At 30.3% G+C, this 22,844-nt stretch overlaps 1 protein-coding gene across 1 annotated transcript; it reads left to right on the forward strand.

Annotated features, from left to right (window-relative positions):
- The first annotated feature begins 322 nt into the window (after positions 1 to 322).
- LOC147804357 (uncharacterized) lies at positions 323 to 6,951 on the forward strand. Its single transcript, XM_087152398.1, has 2 exons — positions 323 to 1,481; positions 5,038 to 6,951. The coding sequence occupies exon 2, from the start codon at positions 5,532 to 5,534 to the stop codon at positions 6,684 to 6,686; it is 1,155 nt and encodes a 384-aa protein (XP_087008524.1). The 5' UTR covers positions 323 to 1,481; positions 5,038 to 5,531; the 3' UTR covers positions 6,687 to 6,951.
- Positions 6,952 to 22,844: the final 15,893 nt, after the last annotated feature.

Here is a 22,844-nt window from a genome sequence, read left to right on the forward strand (position 1 = left end):
TTAAAAAGTAACGAGTAAAAAGTACAAGTAAAAGTACAAGTACTAAACAAAAAAAGTAACGATTTAAAAGTACATTTCTAGGAAATCGAAAATTCAAAGTAACCTAAAATTTTATTGAATAATATTCTTATGTTCTTTAATGTTTTTGCAAAATTGTTGTTATTTATTTAATTATTTTTAATTTTGAAAGTTATGGATATTAATTTATTTTTAAATTCGGAGGAATATTATTATATAATTTTATAATATAATCGTATAATATAATTTTAAAATCAAATATAATTTTTTCAAACTTTTTATGGATTTGCACGAAAGAGAAATTTTATCTATTGATTTTAATTTTTAGTTTCTTATTTTTATTTATTTAAATTACCATTGATTTAAAATTGTTTTACTCTTTAGAAACGCGTTTTAAAAAGCACAGTCATAAACAAAGCAAACACGGGGTTTCAGATAACTTTGTGATCTTTGAGCTAGTAAAAAATAATTGAATGTGCAGTATAAGTTGAAATAGAGGATATTTAAACAGGAAATTAGCTGTGAATGCATATCTATCGCACATTAATTTTATAAATTAAAAAAAACATAAGCATTTTTTTTAATGTAATTTTTTTACTTTTTTTTTTTTTTTAGAAAGCTTGCCGAGTTTTAGAAAAAAGTAACGATTTCATTCGATATTTCCGTTACAAATACTTGTACTTTTTCCCTGAAAAAGTAACGAAAGTACAAGTAAAAGTACTAAATTTAAAAAGTAACGAAGTACAAGTAAAAGTACGTACTTTTTACTTGTACCGGCGGTACAAGTAACGAAAGTAAAAGTACTGCCATATATGGTCGGGATACATGGATTTATAGCCCAGTCCTACTATAGAGGAAATTAGAAAATTTCCATACTGGCCAGTAGCTAAACTTTTTAAAACGTTGTTAATTTTTCAAAAATTGAACATTTTGAATCTTAATGTAAAGCTTTCTTTTAAATATTTCCAAAAATAATGATGAACCTTACAAAGCTTATTCCTAAAAATGCATCCTTTCAAACATGCTATAAATAAAATAATTTTCAGAATGGTGTAATATATTCATTTTAATTCCATCTATATTTAAAAGTAATAATAATTAAATGCAGACGGGAAGTAATTTTGACGTCCAAAGTGACAACTTGCAGCCAATACTTTAATCTCTGCATAGCCAGCATTGACTGTTAATTTTGCCTTGTACTAAACTTTATTGTACCTGTTGACGTAATTTAAATATACATTTTTAAAATTACAAGAAAAGAAAAAAATTTAATTTTAATGAGCAATAAATTTTGTGATCATTTATAATTTTCAATATTTTTTCTCCATGTTACTGTTAATATTTGTATGTGTTGCTCTGAGTTTCAAGGTGTTGAAGTTGTTAGCCAGGAATAAGTGATCTTAAAATTTGATTCTATTGCAAAGCAAGGCATTTTCATTATCTTATAGGACCATAATAATACTGTATGCATTTTTTATTACTATGATTTTTTTATTGCTATGTATTACTATGAATTACTCTTATATTCATTCCATTGTAAAACTTAGATGTATATAAAACAATTTAAGTAGGGTGACACAAGGTAATTCACGATCACTCTGTTTCTGGGATAAATAATGATCACCGAAGTTTTATTTTTAAAAAATTATTACAAGAATGCTTGTACACTTTACTAAAGTATAACTACATTTAATTAATAATAATTTTTTGTTTAATCTAACAAAATAAGTATCTTTTAAGCTGTTTTCTCTATTTTCCATTTCAAAGATGGATTTCAAAACGTGCACATTTCTGCAAAGATCCCCCTCTTTCTCTTAATGATAAATATTTTAAGTTACTTTCTTTTTCTTTTATATAAAAGTAGTGTAAGCTTTTGTTTAATTGTTTCATATGTACTGTAAACATTATGATTTATTATAGGAAACTATATCAAATGTTGCCCCCTACACTTGGGGTAATTATTGATCACTGGGTTTATTCCTGATCATTGTCATTTCATCTTATAAATAGTATATAAATATCTTATAAATAGCTAATTGTCTTTTCTTAAATAACAGTTCATATTTATTAAGTGGAATAACAACAAAATATATTTTAACTGTGAACAAAAAATTTGTTTTTAACTGTATACAAGACTGTATTCTGATATGCACCATTTCTGGTTTGTCTTTCTTACCTTGCTTGATCAGGAATTACCCCAGGTCACGCTACTATTTTTGCTTTACCCTTTTAATAATATATGGAGTAATAGTTATTAGTATCCAACAATAACTCATTCTACTGAGAGACATTAGAGTAAAATTATTGTATTCAGGTTTCCCACGGTCCTTTAAAGTCCTTTATTTTAGCATCACTGTAGTTGATAGGAATAATTTTTTCGTTCAATTTTTTAAAACAAAATGTCGTTCTTTTATCGCTTAGAATTAGGCCATACATCTAGGGTAAAGCATCTTAGAGTGACAAAAATTAATGTGTGTGGGGGGTGGTTTGAAGCAAGGAGAAGAAAGCATGTCCTTTCATTAATATATTGTTTCTTTCATTAATATATTCTACCCTTTGCCTAGTATGATATTTTATAAGGAGAGTGAAGCATTCTAAAAGAAAAGAATAGTGTGGACAAAGGAAATACTGCACATGGAAGAGATAGTACTCTTTTTCAGGGGGGAGCAGTTTTAAGGTACCTAAGTAGAAGAAGATCCCCACTAATCTTCAAAATTGACAAAATTCAAAAAATTCAGTTCTATTAGTAATGCATCTCCTTATAGGAATTAAGTAAAACGCTAAGAAAAGAAGTGTCAGACATTTTTTTTTTAACTAGAATCCATAGCAAAAACTATTTTCTGAATTCTTGAAGAATTAAATAAATTTGTAGAATATTTCAATGTGTAATAACTGTATATATATAGAAAGCATAAAATTTTTTAATATTCATGATTGTGCTAAAAATTAAACAGATTTGCAAGAAAGAGGGTTTGAATAATCCCAGCCCAGCAAGGTTTTTCATCATAAACCTGGCGTTTATTGAGTTTTTGAGGAGAACCTAAAGTTTTCTTTCAAAAATACTTAAGTTTTTCCTTACTGAGTACTAAGTAAGAAAGCATGATTTGCTTTTAACAAGAAAGTTAAATATTTGGTTACTATTTATTATTTGTTTTGTTGCGATGTAAAAACTTTTTAAGGTAAGATTGTTACTCTATTACTTATATTTAAGGAGAAGCATATTGTGACATAAAAACTCAAATCTACCCGACTAAAAGATTCTTAGATTTTAATAATAATTTTACGAAGTAAACATTGCAACTTAATATACTTTTTTTACTTTTTGTTTAGTTGCTTTAAAAGTAGTTCATGTTTTGCGTCAAAATGTTTAATTACATTATGTAAAGTTATTTCCTAAGAACAGGTTTGACTGGAAGTAATTTTGCTTAAGTTCATCATAAAAGTTATTTGCTGGTCCTGTAGTGAAATAGAAAAACTTGTTGAAATAATTTGTTCAATGTTTTGGCAAATTTTTTCATTTGCTCTTTCTTTTTTTTTTTTTTTTGATATGCATGAAAAAATTGCAAATTTAAATTTCGGCACTTAATTTCACAATTCAATTTCAATGAAATCATTAAATGGAATGCTGATTAGTTTCATACATTAGCTTTTACACTATGAATGGAAACAATGTTTTAACAATCTGAAAATGATTTTTTTAAAAACCTGACCTGGATTTGCAAAAATTGCCTGGTAATTCTTTGGTGAGCCCTGTTAATTAATACAATTATGTCAGTACATTATAATAAAATTGTTTTTCAGCATTTTTTTTACTTATTTATTCTTTTAGGATTTTAAATAATTTGCACTGTTGTTGGTGTCATATGTATATTCGATGATAAACAATCAAACTATTTTCAAAGTCCTTAATTGTTCTAAAAAGTACTTAATTGTTTCATAAAAAAAGTCCTTAGAAGTGCTTAATTTTTGCTTTGTTGAAATAGTGGGATTTCTGTTATCATATGTAACCAGAATTTTACTCATAAAAGTAAACTGAATGCGCATAAACGTGTTCTTACTGGTGAGAAACCTTATTCTTGTAATCTGACTGAACATAATCACGTTCATATTGGTGAAAAATCTTATTCTGTAGACGTGAAAAAAGTTTTTGCGGAAGAATCATTAAACTAATCAGTTGCACACTCCTACTGGTAAGAAACCTTATACTTGTAGTATATGCAATAAGAGTTCGTTAGAAAAGAGATGTTTAACAGTACACGATCACATTCATACTGGTGAGAAACCTTATTCTTATGCAATAAAAGTTTTTTAGAAAAGTTTTCTGTAACTGTCCACAATCGCATTCATACTGGTGAAAAACCTTATTCCTGTAATATTTGTCATAAGATTTTTTTCACATTATGGGCAGCTATTTAAACACCTTCACACTCATACAATGAGAAACCTTATTCTTACAGTATGTGTGATAAGAGTTTTTCGAGTAAGGAGTGTCTAATTAATCACAGTCACACTCATATTGGTGAGAAACCTTAATCAAGTAATAAATTTTTTTCAGGTATATTTAATCTTGACTTTTCACATAGCATTTTAACAGTGCCAACTTTTTTATACATGTAATTACTTTTTTAATTACATCCTTATGTAATGCTTTCTTTTTAAGCCTTTCCCAAAATATGATGAACCTGACAAAGTTTATTCCTAATACTGCATCAGTTTAAGAAACAAGTTGCAAACAAATTAATTTTCAGAAACGTTTATCTAAAAGAATAATAATAATTAAATGTAATTTTGACGTTTGGGGCACTTTTGATGTCCAAAGTAGGGACTTCAAGACAATTTTTTAATCGCTCCATAGCCAGTGTTGACTGTCTCTTTTGTCCTGTACAAACGTTTTTTGCATCTGTTGGCATAATATCTGTTTATTGGTAACAGAAAAATTTATTAAATTTGAATGCGCAATTAATTTTAAGACCATTTATGACTTTTAATTTTTTTTCTTCTCAATTTTGCTCTTTATAGTTGGATGAATTGTTCTGAATTTCATTGTGCTTGAAGACAACTAAAGATATTAGCAAAGAATAAGTGATCTTAAAATTTGTTTCTACTGCCAGCCAGGGAGAGAACAAGGCATTTTCATTACCTTATAGGACTATAATAATACTGTATGCATTATTTATTACTATGATTTGTTTTATTGCAATGTATTTACTACTATGAATTACTCTGATGTTTATTCCATTCAAAATTTAGATGTATTTATAGCAATTTAAATACTATTTTTGCTTTACCCTTTTAATATTATATCCAGTAGTAGTTATTAGTTTCCAACAATAGTATCCATAACTCATTCTGAGAGACATTTGAGTAAAATTTGTAATGATGCTTTTCTAAAAATATATTTTAACTTGTCATAAGAGTTTTCACTCTTAAAAAATCTTATGATTGCAGTATATTTAGATCTTTTAAATAATAATTAGCTGTATACAGATTAATACAGTTGCATTTTGTACAATATGAGTTTTTTAGCAGACAGTAACATGATCAGGCTTAATGTTAATACTAATAAGAATCTTTATTTCTGTGTTATATGTAATAAAAAATTTTCAAACAATAGTAATCTGACTGTGCACTGTCGCTCTCATACTGGTGAAAAACCTTATTCTTGTAGTACATGCAATAAGAGTTTTTCATATAGGTGTGATCTAACTAAACACAATCGTACTCATACTGGTGACAAATGTTATTCTTGTAGTATATGTAATAAGAGTTTTTCACAGATGGGTCATCTAACTGCACACTGTCTCTCTCATACTGGTGAGAAACCTTATTCTTGTACTATATGTCAAAAGAGTTTTACAGGGAAGACTAGTCTGACTGTGCACGGTCGCTCTCATACTGGTGAGAAACCTTATTCTTGTAGTATATGTCAGAAGAGTTTTCCAGAGAAGAAAATTCTGACTGTGCATTTTCGCTCTCATACTGGTGAGAAACCTTTTTCTTGTAGTATATGTCAGAAGAGTTTTTCAGAGAAGAGTAGTCTGACTAAACACAGTCGCTCTCATACTGGTGAGAAACCTTATTCTTGTAGTATATGTCAGAAGAGTTTTTCAGAGAAGAGTAGTCTGACTAAACACAGTCGCTCTCATACTGGTGAGAAACCTTATTCATGTAGTATATGTCAGAAGAGTTTTTCTGACAAGAGTAGTCTGACTAAACACAGTCGCTCTCATACTGGTGAGAAATCTTATTCTTGTAGTATATGCAATAAGAGTTTTTCACTGAAGAGTATTCTAATTGCACACTGTCTTTCTCATACTGGTGAGAAACCTTATTCATGTAGTATATGTCAGAAGAGTTTTACAGGGAAGAGTAGTCTGACTAAACACAGTCGTTCTCATACTGGTGAGAAACCTTATTCATGTAGTATATGTCAGAAGAGTTTTTTAGACAAGAGTAGTCTGACTAAACACAGTCGCACTCATACTGGTGAGAAACCTTATTCTTGTAGTATATGTCAGAAGAGTTTTTCAGAGAAGAGTAGTCTGTCTAAACACAGTCGCTCTCATACTGGTGAGAAACCTTATTCTTGTAGTATATGTCAGAAGAGTTTTTCAGAGAAGAGTAGTCTGACTAAACACAGTCGCTCTCATACTGGTGAGAAATCTTAATCTTGTAGTACATTTAATAAAAGTTTTTCATATAGGTGTAATCTAACTAAAGACATTCGCTCTCATACTGGTGAGAAACCTTATTCTTGTAGTATATGTCAAAAGAGTAATCTGACTGTGCACAGTCGCTGTCATACTGGTGAGAAACCGTATTCTTGCAGTATATTTAATAAAAAATTTTCTTATATGTTTGATCTAACTAAACACAATTGCTCTCATACTGATGAAAAACCTTGATCTTGTAACTTACGTAATAAATTTTTTTGTGGTTTTTTTTTTATATTTACTCTTATTTTTTCACATATTTCGTAATTGTGTTCGCCTTTGAGTACCTTCATCCTTTTACTGAGTGAAATAAAAGGTTTTTTGTAATAAAGTGATCTAGCCTTTCATTTGTTTTCAATGTGGTTTTAAAATTCATTCTTTTATAGCTAGTCAATTTAGGTCTCTCCACTACACAGATTTGTATTTTCTTCATCACCGATTTTTTTTTTTAAGACAGTTCTTCGATCCAATTTTAATTCATTACTTCTTTTTTACTGCACATCCTAATCTTTCCTAAAGGTTGGTTATCCTAAACTTGAATTGTTCCCTCCCAACCTCCCTCAGATACCAACAAACAATGTATGTGGGGATGATTGATTTTACAATTGACAATGAAAACCTGTTTAGTCCTTACTCGGACTGGGCAATATAAGAAATTTTATATCGTGATGCATCGTCAGATTTGCATAGCGATGTATCGCGACATAGTATTTTTGAATTTCATTTACTTGTAAGGCACAGAAAGTCGGATTTTTATCAAAACTTCATACTCAGATTGATTTAAATCAATTTATGAATTTGAAGATATATATATGTTTTGCTTAAGAAAGATATTAATGTTATATTTTCTAAACATGATCGCGCAAATAACAAAAGATTTCTTAGTTTAAAAATAAATAAAATTTAAATTTATCAATATATTTACCTAACGATATAGGAAAAAAAATAAGTTCGTTAAAAATCATATGTATGCTTAAAACAAAGCGCTAAATAAATTTTTAAAAAAAACGCTTTTAAAACACTATTTTTTTATCATTATTATTGTCGCATAAATAATTTAAACTCACCGGCACGACAGCCCATAGAGGGCCAAGGCCTACTGTGCCAATCTCAGTTTTCTTAACCTGGGGTGCCGGAGCAAATGTTCCGGTTAGGTGGTCAGCCGAACGCAAAACCCCCAGTGTTTAGTTCCCAAGCATGCTTGGTACTCATTTATCGACCCACTGAAAGCATAAAAGGCTGAGTCAACCTTGCCGGCCCGAGGATCAATATTGAAAGAAAATTAAAAAAACACAATTATACTCTTTAATAAAACGAGGTGCTAAATGATTAAAAAAAAAGGAAGTCGCAAACCTTACTAATTTTTTCGAATAGAAAAGTTGATTGACTTATGTCCAAATCCAAAAGAGAAAGAATGAATCAAAAAACACTTCTTTATATATTCTTTTCAATAATAGATTACGTTCAGAACAAGGTAACGATGGCGATCACAGAGTCAGTCCCACTGAAAATAATCTACAAGAAACGATCTCGAGTCGCGACAAGGAAAAAGAAAAAACTCGGAGGCGCGAAAACGAACATGCGAGATCACGATATATATTCTCAAAACTATGGTTCTGATTCTACCACTCATCAATCAAGGTCATTTCAGCATAACCAGGCGAACATCATCTTCCACAGCGCGAGTCGGTATCAGTGGCAAGAAGATCCAAGCTCGTCGTCTTCAGTCTACGGCTTAAATCAGATTTCTGATGCATCGCCAGAAACGAAAGTTGCTGTATCGGCCATAGAGTTATAAATAAGAAGGAGTGGGCAAATAAACAAAATAATATGAAACGCACTTTTCTTTAAAGTTAGAATATTTAAAGGGAAAAATATTGGTTTGTGCTAAAAGAATAGCAATAATCAACATTAAGCCATTTGAGTAAACACTTGGGTAATAAAACTAGTCCATAACATACTTTTTATTACTAAACAGAGAAGTCTAATTTTTTTTTTTTTTTTTTGCAAAGCACTTGATTATATGAAGTGTACAAAATTGTAATTTACACATAGCAACGTATAATAACTGTGTATTTATTTTTAAAGGTAAATACCCAGAGTATTTAATATGGGTCTGGTTCATTTCATCGACAATCACTTCATCGACAGGCCATTTCATCGACTAGGTCATTTCGTCGACAGGCCGTTTCCTCGACAGGGTTGTTTCGTCGACAGGCCGTTTCCTCGACAGGGTTGTTTCGTCGACAGGCCATTTCATCGACAGGGTCATTTCGTCGACAAGTCATTTCGTCGACAGGGTCATTTCGTCGACAGGGTCATTTCGTCGACAGGGTCATTTCGTCGACAAGTCATTGCATCGACAGGGTCATTTCGTCGACAAGATCATTTCATCGACAGGGTCATTTCGTTGACAACTGATTTCGTCGACAGGGTCTTTTCATTGACAGGGTCATTTCGTCGACAGGGTCATTTCATCGACAGGGTCATTTCTTCGACAAGTTATTTCGTCGACAGGATCATTTCGTTGATAGTGTCATGCGTAATTCTGAAACTATTTTAAAGATTTACTCTAAATATTTCTATTATTAATTAGAAAAATGCACTTATCAACTAATTACTTATTACTAAAGTAAAATTCTTTATGGCTGTTTATTGTTCCAATTGCACTAAAAGAAGTTCGCTTTTTAAATTAATTGATAGGTAGTTGAGTAGCGTTTAAACGGTTGATGTATCGAGATCTACTTTTCTATAACTAAATCGTAATAGCTCGACACTTATTTTCAGGATAGGTAAGGATTGTCTTCAGAACATTACCAAGCATGATATCCAGACCGTGGTCAACAGTTAATATAGTGTGACGTTAACAATCAAATTGTTTTTAAGATCAAATCAAATTAATAAAATATATTTTTAGAATTAGAAGTAATAAAAATATTTTTACAATGAAAATTTAGAAACTATTTCAAGGAGGGGAAAGCTAAATTTATTGCTGTAAAAATTTCAACATTTTTACATAAATTTTTGACAAAAACATAGACTTCAGTCGAATTCTCACAGAAATGAAAATAATCATAGACCTAATTATTATATCTGCATAAGTAGAAAAAAAAATTCTAGATTTTTTATGATGGTAAAGTAATTTCGTAATGTTCACTTTAATTGCAATTTTAAACTTTTTGTTCAGCATCTTTAACATTAGGACAGGAATATGCTTATTCGAACAGTCGAACTGAGTCTTAGTTTCGTTACCACTATTAGAGATTTCGAGGAACACAAACTTGATGTTTAGGTTTTTACCGAGGCGGTTGTAGATTCCCACAATATTTAAAGTGCTACTCACCTTTCCAAAAACGTTTAGAAGCACGGGCGTAACGTTGGAAGCGTGTTAGTGTTTGCTCTTCACAAAATATGTTTTTTTCTATGAATAGTGAATTTAATAATAGTATTAATTATTTAATTCTAATCTAATACTATCAAATTAAAGTATTTCTGAATTATACTATTATTATAATTAAATAATAATAGTATAATTTAATAAGAATAATAATAGTAGTAAGTAAATGATGATTTTCTACACAGGATGAAAACACAATTTTCAAACGCTTACTGACCACTATTAGCACGACTTATCGCCAATCAAAATTTTGATTATTTTCTGCCTGAACAAGCCAGGAGACTCAAAACTAAAATGCAGAAAAAATGAAAATAAAAAATGCATATATATTTAAAATATCAAGTTTTTTCAGTAGACTACATATGAGAAAAAAATTTTTCACGCATAGCAAAAACCACAAGGGCAAAATTTCACAAAATATTCTATCAACATTCAAAATTCCACTTTTTTCGTTTTGGTAACAAAAATTCACATTTCTTTTTCAGAACACATATCAAACATGATATTTAAAAACATTTCCATTTCCGATTACACTTTATAAAGGACTTTCCTTATTGCTCGCCTTTAAAATCTATACACTTACTGCAAATTTTATTAATTTAAATAAATTTTTATTCTCTGGCAAATCGAAAAGAAAAGCATTTTAATATTTGAGTAAAAAAGCAAGTTTGCTAAACTTATTTTAGTAAAACACTAATGAGAATAAAATCAAATGCATATGGATAACTCTCCTCAATTATAAACTCAAAAGTCAATTTATTTGTTATATCGTAATAAATTGCGTTTTTTTCCCAAATGTTTTAGATCATAAAAACCAATTAGACAGGTTTCCTTCCCTCCTCTGATTTAGAACCATTTTTTATATCATTTCGATTGCATCGCATATCGAGGATGTGAAGTCATTGTGAGTTTTTTCTTTTTTTTTTTTTACTTTAACGAAGTTTATTTTATAAGGTAAAAGAACTTATAAATGTTTAGGGAACATATAGGATAAAATACATATTAAACTATTAAACGCCAAAACGTTATAAATAATTAATTAAATAAGAAATAAAATAAACTGGAAATGCGAGAACAAGATTTTTGTTTCAAATAATATTTCATTTAAATTTCACACGAATTGTCAGAAACTTCCCTCTTCAGCAGCATAGCTGACAAAGACATGAGGAAGAGGATTAGAACAAAATTTTTTATCAACATTATTTCCCAATATGTTTTCCAAGTTGGATTTTAATTTTATTTTTCCCCACATGCATTTTTTCCCCAAGATTTTGATAATACTAGGAAGTTCAGCCCCTTGCTCACTTCTCTCGCCAACCTTCGTAATAGCCACTCATACAACTTAGTTTGTTTTTTCCTATATCGAACTTTTTTTTAAAGAGAAAATATATAAATATTGAAATTTCATGTAAGAAAATTTTTTTAATATGTCAATAGTAACAAAATTAACGATTACTTGCATATGAAAAAAAATCAACTGAGCTTGAAAAAAATAAATATCTAAACACCGGGAATATATAAATTTTAGATAAAACAAGAAGTAATTTTACTAGCTAACTATCTAAAAGATTTGTGTTTTTCGGATTAAATTCTTTGTAAACATCACCATTGTTATCATAGCAAAAGTTTATTCCTTTTCTTTCTCTTTTTTTTGGACAAGATTTTAAACTGTATTAATGAGTTTTACTCATTGCGGGGGAACATTATATAAGTATAATTTTCCTTTTATCGACAGAAGATTTTTGCAACTGAAATGGCCTGTTAACGAAAAGACCTTGTCATTGAAATTACCTATCGACCACATGGATTCATTATCTTACAGATTCATTATATGCCGTCTTTTTTTCCTTCCTAATTTCACCCGTCATTCACTCCCTACATCAAGAATCATTCACAATAGTTGTTGCAATTGCTTTTGCGATGATAATCTATAATAATGTACATTAAAAATTAATCTTAGAAATAAATGCGCTATATATGACTAGAAAAAAATTGTGTAATATACAACTTAAATGTGTAAAATGCAATTAATGTTTCGTTTTTGCAACGTGATGTGAATAGAGGAGTAGGCAATTTTGAAATAAAATGATTTTTTCCGGCAACTTCAACAAACTATTAAGATTTTGCATCAGGCTAGGTTTTAAAAATTTCAACAGAAATATACTAAATTACAAAGAAGTGCAAGGGGTATAACGTCTAATGTAAAAAATCATAAGACTAGTTTCAAAATTACGCATGACTTTGCCTACAAAATAATCTTTTCTTAATATTGTCGACGAAATGACCCCTGTTGATAAAATGACCCTGTCGACAAAATGGCCCTGTCGACAAAATGACCCTGTCGACGAAATGACCCTGTCGACAAAACTACCCTGTCGACAAAATGACTTGTCAACGAAATGATCCTGTCGACGAAATGACCGTGTCGACAAAATAACCCTGTCGACGAAATAACCCTGTCGACGAAATGACCCTGTCAATGAAAAGACCCTGTCGACGAAATGACTTGTCGACGAAATGACCCTGTCGACGAAATGACCCTGTCGATGAAACGACCCTGTCGACGAAATGACTGGTCGACGAAAAGACCCTGTCGACGAAATGACACTGTCGACGAAATGACCCTGTCAATGAAAAGACCCTGTCGACGAAATGACTTGTCGACGAAATGACCCTGTCGACGAAATGACTTGTCTACGAAATGACCCTGTCGACGAAATGACCCTGTCGATGAAATGACCTTGTCGACGAAATGACCCTGTCGACGAAGTGATTTGTCGATGAAACGATCATGTCGACGAAATGACCCTGTCGACAAAATGATCCTGTCAATGAAAAGACCCTGTCGACGAAATGACTTGTCGACGAAATGACCCTGTCAATGAAAAGACCCTGTCGACGATATCACTTGCGGACGAAAAAGACCCTGCCGACGAAATGACCCTGTCGACGATATCACTTGTCGACGAAATGACCCTGTCGATGAAACGACCCTGTCGACGAAATGACTTGTCGACGAAAAGACCTTGTCGACGAAATGACCCTGTCGACGAAATGACCCTGTCAATGAAAAGATCCTGTCGACGAAATGACTTGTCGACGAAATGACTCTGTCGACAAAATGACCCTGTCGATGAAATGACCCTGTCGACGAAATGACCCTGTCGACGAAATGGCCTGTCGACGAAACAACCCTGTCGAGGAAACGGCCTGTCGACGAAATGACCTAGTCGATGAAATGGCCTGTCGATGAAGTGGTGTCGATGAAATGGGCTGTCGATGAAGTGATTGTCGATGAAATGGGCTGTCGATGAAGTGATTGTCGATGAAATGAATGCGACCCATTTAATATATAGGAATATTTATTTTCCAATTGAGGTTTAAACTCCACTTATGAAATGCTCTATCTCATTCACAAAATACATGAAGTGGTGAGCAAATAGATGCCAAGGCATTATTGTCTATAACGAATGCTCTATAATAAATTATAGATTTGACACAGCAATTGAAACGTTAGTAGTGGAAGGTGGAGGCTCAGATGAAGCAAATTTTAAGGCTTTTAAGGAACTTTGAAAGATAAAATGAATACTAAAGCCTTTTTAAGGCACATAGAAATCCTGGATAGTACTAGATTTAAATGTCAACACTTTGAAAATATAATGAATAAATATATAATTACTTGCTGCTTTTTAGCAGGGTTTGAAAAAACCCAACTCGCCTGGGTTTTATTAAAAAATTGGGTTTTTTCGCTTAGTGCTCATAAGCTTTAAGTTTTACTGTGTAAATATTTTTATTTATTAAAAAGTGTCGTATAAGCTTAAAAAATAGAAATAAATCCAAAAAGTTATTTTAATTCTGTTATATGTATTTTATGTTAAAATTTAATTAGCGCATTATCACTAATATATGTTTGAATCTTCTTTAGTGTTGAACAATATTAGATCAAAAAAACTTTTCAGCTGGCTCTTTTTTTTTTTTTTTTTTTTTTTCTTTTTTCTACCACAATAAAGGACACACGACTTGCTCTTCTTCCATCTTTTTTTATTTTTATATCACTTAATACACATGACTCTTCCCAGCGTCATCTCTTGATCTTTTTTTTAATTAATTTGGTGCGGGAACATACTCCCGACCTTGAAACCTTAAGGGTTTCAAACTAAATGAATGATAACATAGAATCAAATATATCGAATACAAAGTAAGCAATATATAGATAATATTTAAATCCAACAATATTCACACAAATCAAGTAAATTAATAAAATATAACAAAATTTTAATTATCATTGATAGGCAATAGACAAATATCACGAACATTTCTTTTCAACAAATTGCCATTGGCCAACCTTATATAGACAACTCGTACCTTTTCATCCTTACCAAAAATAATTTCCGATATTCTACCAGTGAACCATTCGGTGCTAGGCATGCTTTCGTCTTCAATCAAAACTAATGAACCTACTTTAACATTGTTTGTAGGAACAGTGGCGTACGCAGAATTTTTTCAAGGGGGGTGCTCATAATTTTCTATGGGTGGGAAGTAACACTTTGAGGGCCACTTTCACATTCATCAGATTTTGTTATGCTAGAAACGTTTTCTTCAACGGAAGTATCACATTTCTGTACAACAGAAAAACTTACATTGGTACTAGATGCTGTCACCCCACTAATTTCAGGTCGTGGTTTTTTCTCAAAATAATTATAATATATATATATATATATATATATATATATATATATATATATATATATATATATATATATATATATATATATATATATATATATATATATATATATATATATATATATATATTGGCAGAAATATCCGCTATGCTACGATCTCAAAGTTTCGAGCTGGAATGAATAACTTCAACGAGAACAGTATCTCCAATGGTATTGTTACTGATTTCTTCACTAGTCGAAACAGTGGCGACGACGGGTTTGGCGATTGAATGAACTTTTTGTTGAGAATAATTAAAACAGATTTAGCGACAAGCTCCGAAAGACAAGAGGCAGAGATAACTCTTAGTCTGACTAACTGTACTCCGTTCCCCCTTTTATATAATTTTTCACCGCATCTCCAGAATTCTCGAATTGTCTCAAAGACGACAAAACGTCTAGGATTCCAGAATCATCGCGTAAAGACCTCACGAATGACAGCCAGTCTCGAAAACTATACTGGAAGAACAGAAAGGAACCAATCCGTGACAGTATCACGTGAATTTGGTTTCAAAAGTACAACCCTATTATAGTAAATGTTTTTTCAGTATTCTGAGAAATACCGTGAGAAAAAAAAAAGTAGGCATATGACAGAGTAAAATATTTAGCCTTAAAAAATAATAGCTCAAGTAATTTCTACTAAAAGTTTTATTTTTGCCATTTTGTCTGAGCTCAAGGGGGGGTGTTTAAACCCCTCCCTTGCGTACGCCACTGTTTAGGAAACATCCACTTACCCCGTTGTTGCAAATGGGATAGACAATCTCGATTCCAGAGCTTCCAAATTTGTTGACTGTATTTAGTAATTTTTTTCCATTTAGAAAGTTTATTTTCAGGAATGTCAACAATCTGAGGCTCAATAATGGAAGTTAAGGGGCGGCCTATTAAAAAATGTCTAGGGGACAAAGTTTCAAAATTATCAAACTCGGAGGACAACGGAGTAAGTGGTCTTGAATTAAGAACACTTTCTATTTCCGCAATTATTGTAACAAATTCTTCGAGAGTTAAATGAGAATTTTCGACTACACGTTTTAAATGATGCTTAAAGGATTTTACTCCCGATTCCCAAATTCCCCCGAAATTTGGCGATTTCGGAGGTATAAACTTAAACTCAATTTCTTGACTGGAAAGAAATTTTGCTAAGATCTCATCAGGTTACTTAACCATTCTATGTAGTTTTTTAAGTTCTACACTAGCACCAACGAAATTTTTTGCATTGTCACTAAACAATTTAGAGCATTTGCCACGACGACCAAAAAAACGCTTTAAACATGCAATAAATGCTTCAGATGTAAGATCTGTTACAAATTCTAAATGAATGGCTTTAGTGCTCAGGCATATAAATGTACACACGTATACTTTATTCAATTGTCCCTTTCGTTGGTGTTTAAATTTTACATAGAACGGACCACAGAAATCGGTTCCCACATTCATAAAGGGAAAACTAGGGGTTACTCTTTCTTTTGGCAAATCTGCCATAATTTGATTCTCCAAAACAGGTTTACTTTTATAGCAAACAAGACATTCGAGTACAATTTTTCTACAAATATGACTCCCATTCATTATCCAAAATTTTTGTCTTAAAAGATATAACAATGTATTGGAACCTACGTGTAAATAGATTAAATGATTATATCTTACAATAATCGAAGTTACAGGTTGTTTATCTTGGGGATTCGAGGATGTTTTTCATCGGGATGTTTTTTATTCATACTTAAGTTAGAATTTTTTAATCTTCCACCCACTTTCAAAATAAAGTTATTATCCAAGAAACAATTTAAGGATCTCACCTTACTATTATTTGGAACACTCTTACCTTCTTTGAGATTATTTATTTCCTGCATAAAATGATCCTGTTGAACAATTTGAAGAACTTTTACCTCTGCTTTCCTTATTTCTTCATGCGTAAGGTGTCCGATAATCCTATTATTACCTTTTACATTATTAATGAATCTAAGAATGTAACACATAATACGAATAATAGTTATAAAATTATTACTAAGTTTGAGAATATATCAATAATGGAATCATGATTAAGACAAGTAAAATTAAATTGAAAATCGTCAGTGTCATTATTTTTCTTTAGTTCGTCTGAAATGTCATCGATTGAAACTGACATCAGATCACCCTCTGCTGAAAGATCAGTTTTGTCTCTCAAAAACTGAGGGCCATTCCACCACACGTCGTTGCCAAGAAGAAATTCAGCAGAAGTACCCCTAGTCACAAAGTCTGCTGGATTGTTCTTGCCAGCACAATGCGACCAAGAATTGGTGTCAGTCAGTTTTTGTATCTCCGTAACTCTATTAGCTACGAAAGATTTCCATTTTTTACACGACCCTTTAATCCAGGGTTTCTTAACCTGTGGTTCATGAACCCCTAAGGGGTCCATGAGTCATATTTTGGGGGTCCGCTAACTACTCCTAATTTTTAAAACATTTGGAGGCCTACCCATTGCTTGTAAAGAGATCTATGGCAGCTATAATTCCGTTTGCTACGGTGTATCTTTGCAAAGCGGGATTTTCCACACTCATGACAATAAAAACAAAACATCGAAATCGATTGAATGTTGAACATGATATGCGCGTCGCTTTGTCGAAATCTATCCCCCAATTCAATTTGTTAATTAAGGAAAAGCAGCAGCAACCTTAACATTAAAAATTTTAATTTAAAAAATTTTGTATGCTATTAAAATAATAAAATTAAATGCTTTCTAATAATTGATGTTTTTTGCAATTACTTTTTCCACAGGGGGGTCGTCCGTGACTTCTTAAAAAATTTTAAAAGGGGTCCATTATACCAAAAAGGTTAAGAAACACTGCTTTAATCCAATATAAAGTTATTTTTGAATCGGTGTACAAAAAAACATAAGAAAATCGTTTTTGATCCACAATTTGTTTTACTTTGTTAGCCAATTGGGCTAACAATAAGGCACCTAGAAGCTCCAATCTCGGTAAAGTAATTTTTTTTTATGGGCGCAACACGGCATTTAGATGTAAGCAATTTTACTTCTATGGTATTTTCTTTTAAAAATCTAATATAAATTGACGCGCCATAAGCTTTTGCACTCGCGTTGCAAAATCCATGTATCTCCAGTGTTGCGTTTTCATCATCAGCGCAAGAGTTCGGCACATATCGAGGAACCTTCGCATTTTTTAAAACAGGAATCTCATAACACCACTGAACCCACTGCTCTTTGATGTTACGGGGGAGTTCTACATAATGTTTCACAATTTTTAACTCACGCATTGTAAAATATAAATGCAGTAATAAAAAGGAGCAAGTTTATTAATCTTTTTGATTTTACACACATTTATTTACTATATATATATATATATATATATATATATATATATATATATATATATATATATATATATATATATATATAATTTCATAACGAAGAATAAAACAAAGAAAAATAATAGACATATGAAAAAGGGGGGGAAATAATAAGTAAAAAATAACAATCAACAGTTTATTAAAAATAATAATAAAAAAAATTCATGAAATGTTAATTAAAAAACCGGAAAAAAAAAGAAGGCTATAATCTTTTCTTCAGCCCACACGATTATATCCGCAAAGCAGAGTGCTTTCTGATATTGTATCAATAAAGCCAAAGCTAAATAAATTAATACAATAATGTGAGGAGCACTCAAAAAATTTTTTTAAAAAATAACAACAAATGAAAAAGATCACAAAAAGTACAAATAAGTAAAAATAACATGTAAAAACAGATAATAAAATGAAATAAAAATAAAAAACATTAAAAAGGGGGGACTATAAAGCGAGCAGCAAAATCAGTTCAACTTACATGGACGGATATTTTTCAAGAATGATTTAAAAATGTTTTCGAAGAAAGATTGCCAGATTACAAAATATGAAAACAAAAGATGAAAACAAAAGCGCAAATTGAATGTAACAAGAGGGTTTTAAAGTGTCGTTCTTACTGCACTGTTGAAGTGATTTGTTATTCTGAGTTTTGATTTGTTAGTTACCAAGGATGAGCCCGAAATGGATGTGCGCATGGTAATATTATACTGGATAATTTTAAAAATTGATCATAAATAGTTTTAGAAGATTGATGTTTATTTAAGAAAAAGTACAAAATAGAAACATAAATTGCCTGTTTTGCAGATAATTTTAGCCGCGGATTTGCACGATATGGATTAGCACATAGAAAAATTATTTAAATTATCAAAGAAAAAATTCTTTCAATAGATAATTTTGACACGGATTTGCCCGAAATGGATTTGCACATGGAAAAATTAACAAAGAAAAAACCCTAGTAGATAATTTTAGCCACGGATTTGCCCGAAATGGATTTGCACATGGAAAATAGTATAAATTAATAAAGAAATTTTTAGCAAACAATTTTATCCGCGGATTTGCCCGAAATGGATTTGCACATGGAAAAACTGTATAGATTAACAAAGAAATAATTTTGGCAATGGATTTACCTGAAATGGATTTGCACATGGGAAAATCATAAAAATTAACAAAAAAAATGTTTAATAAATATATCCACCAAAATATTCGATTAATTCAATGATTTTATATAAAATTTTATTACATTAGTTGGGTATCCATTGTTTTTTATCAGATTTTGAAAGAGTTTATCGATTTGTTTTTTGGATAAATAAATATTACTACATATTCTTTTAATTCTGTTCATTTCATTAAAAGTGGTATTTAAATAGATGCTCCTAGAAACATTAGAATTCCAAGTAACTAGTTTATTAATATTAAAATTAAAATCATTCCTTTTATCGTATAAATCAACAAAGCAGATATTTTCAACTTTCATAATACCCAAATCCAAAAAATTGAAATTAATGTTATCATCATGATTACGAAGTAAGATTAATTCCTCAGGGTATATATCACTCAATAAAACAGTAAAATCTAGGAAATTAAAGATAATTAAGTCATCAATATATCTAAAAACAAATTTAATACTAAGAGTAAAATTTTTTTCATAATAATGCAAAAATAAGTTAGCTAAGAGAGATGAATAATTAGATCCCTGTGATGGTACAATATCAGAAAGCACTCTGCTTTGCGGATATAATCGTGTGGGCTGAAGAAAAGATTATAGCCTTCTTTTTTTTCCGGTTTTTTAATTAACATTTCATGATTTTTTTTATTATTTTTAATAAACTGTTGATTGTTATTTTTTACTTATTATTTCCCCCCCTTTTTCATATGTCTATTATTTTTCTTTGTTTTATTCTTCGTTATGAAATTATCTAGTGAGTTCTGTTTACTTGCAGCTTAAGCGCAATAAATGAAATTCATTGTTTTTCTTAACTTTCTTCGTGTTTTCTTGTATTTTATGTATTATATATATATATATATATATATATATATATATATATATATATATATATACTATATATATATATAAAATTTCATCTGACTTTTGACTTTAATAAAAAACTGAAATAAATATTTAATGGTCTTCAATGTTTTTATAATAAGATTAATAGAAAGTGAAATTAAAATTACGTATAAAGAGTATCAGGTACTTGTCCCATTTTTTTTTCTTCAAATAAATGAAGAAAGAGAATGATTTCATTTTTAGATAAATAATTTTAAAAAGTTCTCTTATAAAAAGTTTTAGCTTACTTTTTTAAATTCAGAAAATAAAGCTGTTTAAATTTGTTAATGTATCACTTAGTAAAAAAAAAAAAAAAACTGTTTCTTTTCAATTTTTTTAAACATATGAATTAATAATTATAACCTGTTTATTAATATATAAAGCATGCAACTCTATTTGAAAAATTGATCTTCTCAGACTGTGTTTAATATCATTTTCAACACTAGACTAATTGCTAAAATAAAATCTATTACTCAGTTTGAAGAATGTTTCAACACGTACAGCTCTAGTTCAACGAAGTTCGATTTGTTTTGGTTGTACCAATATGGCGCCGCGGTTGCGGTTAAGGAGTTTACGGGCATGCCGTCTCCTCCTATTTATTACTCTATGGTATCGGCTTGCTGATATAAGTAATAATTGATGTGTCGCGATGCATCGATTTATAGCCCAGTCCTATAAAGAAAATTTTCATACTAGCCAGTAGCCAAACTTTTTAAAACGTGGTTAATTTTTCAAAAATTGAATATTTTGAATCTTAATGTAAAGCTTTCTTTTAAATATTTCCAAAAATAATGATGAACCTTACAAAGCTTATTCCTAAAAATGCATCCTTTTAAGAAACAAGCTAGAAATAAAATAATTTTCAAAATGGTGTAATATATTCATTTTAATTCCATCTATATTTAAAAGTAATAATAATTAAATGCAGGCGGGAAGTATTTTTGACGTCCAAAGTGACAACTTGCAGCCAATACTTTAATCTCCGCATAGCCAGCATTGACTTAATTTAAATGTTAACTTAATTTAAGTGTACATTTTTAATATTACAGGAAAAAAAATAAAAAAATATTGAAATTTTAATGTGCAATAAATTTTGTGATCATTTATAATTTTCAATATTTTTTCTCCATGTTGCTGTTAATATTTGTATGTGTTGCTCTGAGTTTCACGGTGCTAAAGTTGTTAGCCAGGAATAGGTGACCTTAAAATAGAATTCTACTCAGGCCCGTTCCTAACCGATTCGAGAGGGGGGGTGTTGAAGTTTATTTTGCCGACTGTGTCATACGTGTGTATATATATATATATATATATATATATATATATATATATATATATATATATATATATATATATATATATATATATATATATATATATATATATATATATATATATATATATATATAATTTGTATATGGCTAAAACTTGATAATCAAAGGTAAAACAAATCATATAAAATAGTTCAAATGCGCCACAAAACTTGAGCTTCTAAAGTTTATTTTGAAATCATTTCGACTAGTTATAAACATAATGCTATTCATCGAAATAATTTTTACAGCACTTAAAAATGCAACCGCCATGGGTGAAAAATGTGGTATTATTGATAACTAAATGGTACCAGCAATTATTCAGAATAATGCAAAGAAAATATACTTTTTACATTTCTATTAATTTTAATTATTAAAATGGTAACAAAATATTAAAGAAAAAAAAACTGTTTTTAAATAAACTGAAACTTATTCAAGTAAAATAAGTTTTCAGTAATATTAAGGAATAATTATTTGTGGAAATAATTTTAAAAAATAAAGTTGCAAATTTAAATGTTTTTCAACGCAACTTTGAAATACTTTCTACTTTATATTTGAATATTTTTTGAAAAATTACTTGGTAATTAAAATATATCTTTCGTTTCATTTAAACGTTGTTACCATAAGCTAATTACAGCAACTGTTTGAAGATGAGAAAGTAAGTCATAATCAGCAAATACAGACTTCTATAAGATATTGATTCAAAACAAAATTCATTCAAAAGTAAATTGACCTTTCATTTTTAAAAAATAAGAAAAAAAAATGTAGAAAAACATTGAAAATATTTGCCATTTAAATTATAAATGAAGAAATTCACGCAAAAATTATAAACAATTAAGATATTAGTAAAATTGCGTTATATTATATTAGGTACATAATTTTACTTCGACGACGACGTCAGGCCTGTCCCCAACGGGGGGGGGGGGTGAGAGGGGTGTCCCCCCCCCAGCAATATCATCCAGTCGGCAAATTCAGGTTGAGTCGGCATTTTTTTTTTTTTTACAAGCCAAAATCCCAACTTTGCCGAAATTCTTTCATTGTCGGATATCTCATCGGTGATGAGATTTAAACATATTTCAATGTTATCTGAATTTCGCTTCGGGATCCCAGACCCGACTCGGCAAATCTTGTTGTGAAATGTGTTTTTAAATTTGTTTTTTTTTTCCTCCAAGAGTAACCATTTAAGATAATTCAAAGCTAGATAGATGATCGATAATTCAGGCCAAAATCCCGACTTTGCCGAAATTCTTTCATTGTCGGATATTTCATCGGTGATGAGATTTAAACATATTTCAATGTTATCTGAATTTCGCT

This window comes from Parasteatoda tepidariorum, chromosome 9 (assembly GCF_982258835.1).
Source record: "Parasteatoda tepidariorum strain Cologne lab strain chromosome 9, Ptep-v5.0, whole genome shotgun sequence".
NCBI classification, from domain to species: Eukaryota; Metazoa; Arthropoda; class Arachnida; order Araneae; family Theridiidae; genus Parasteatoda; species Parasteatoda tepidariorum.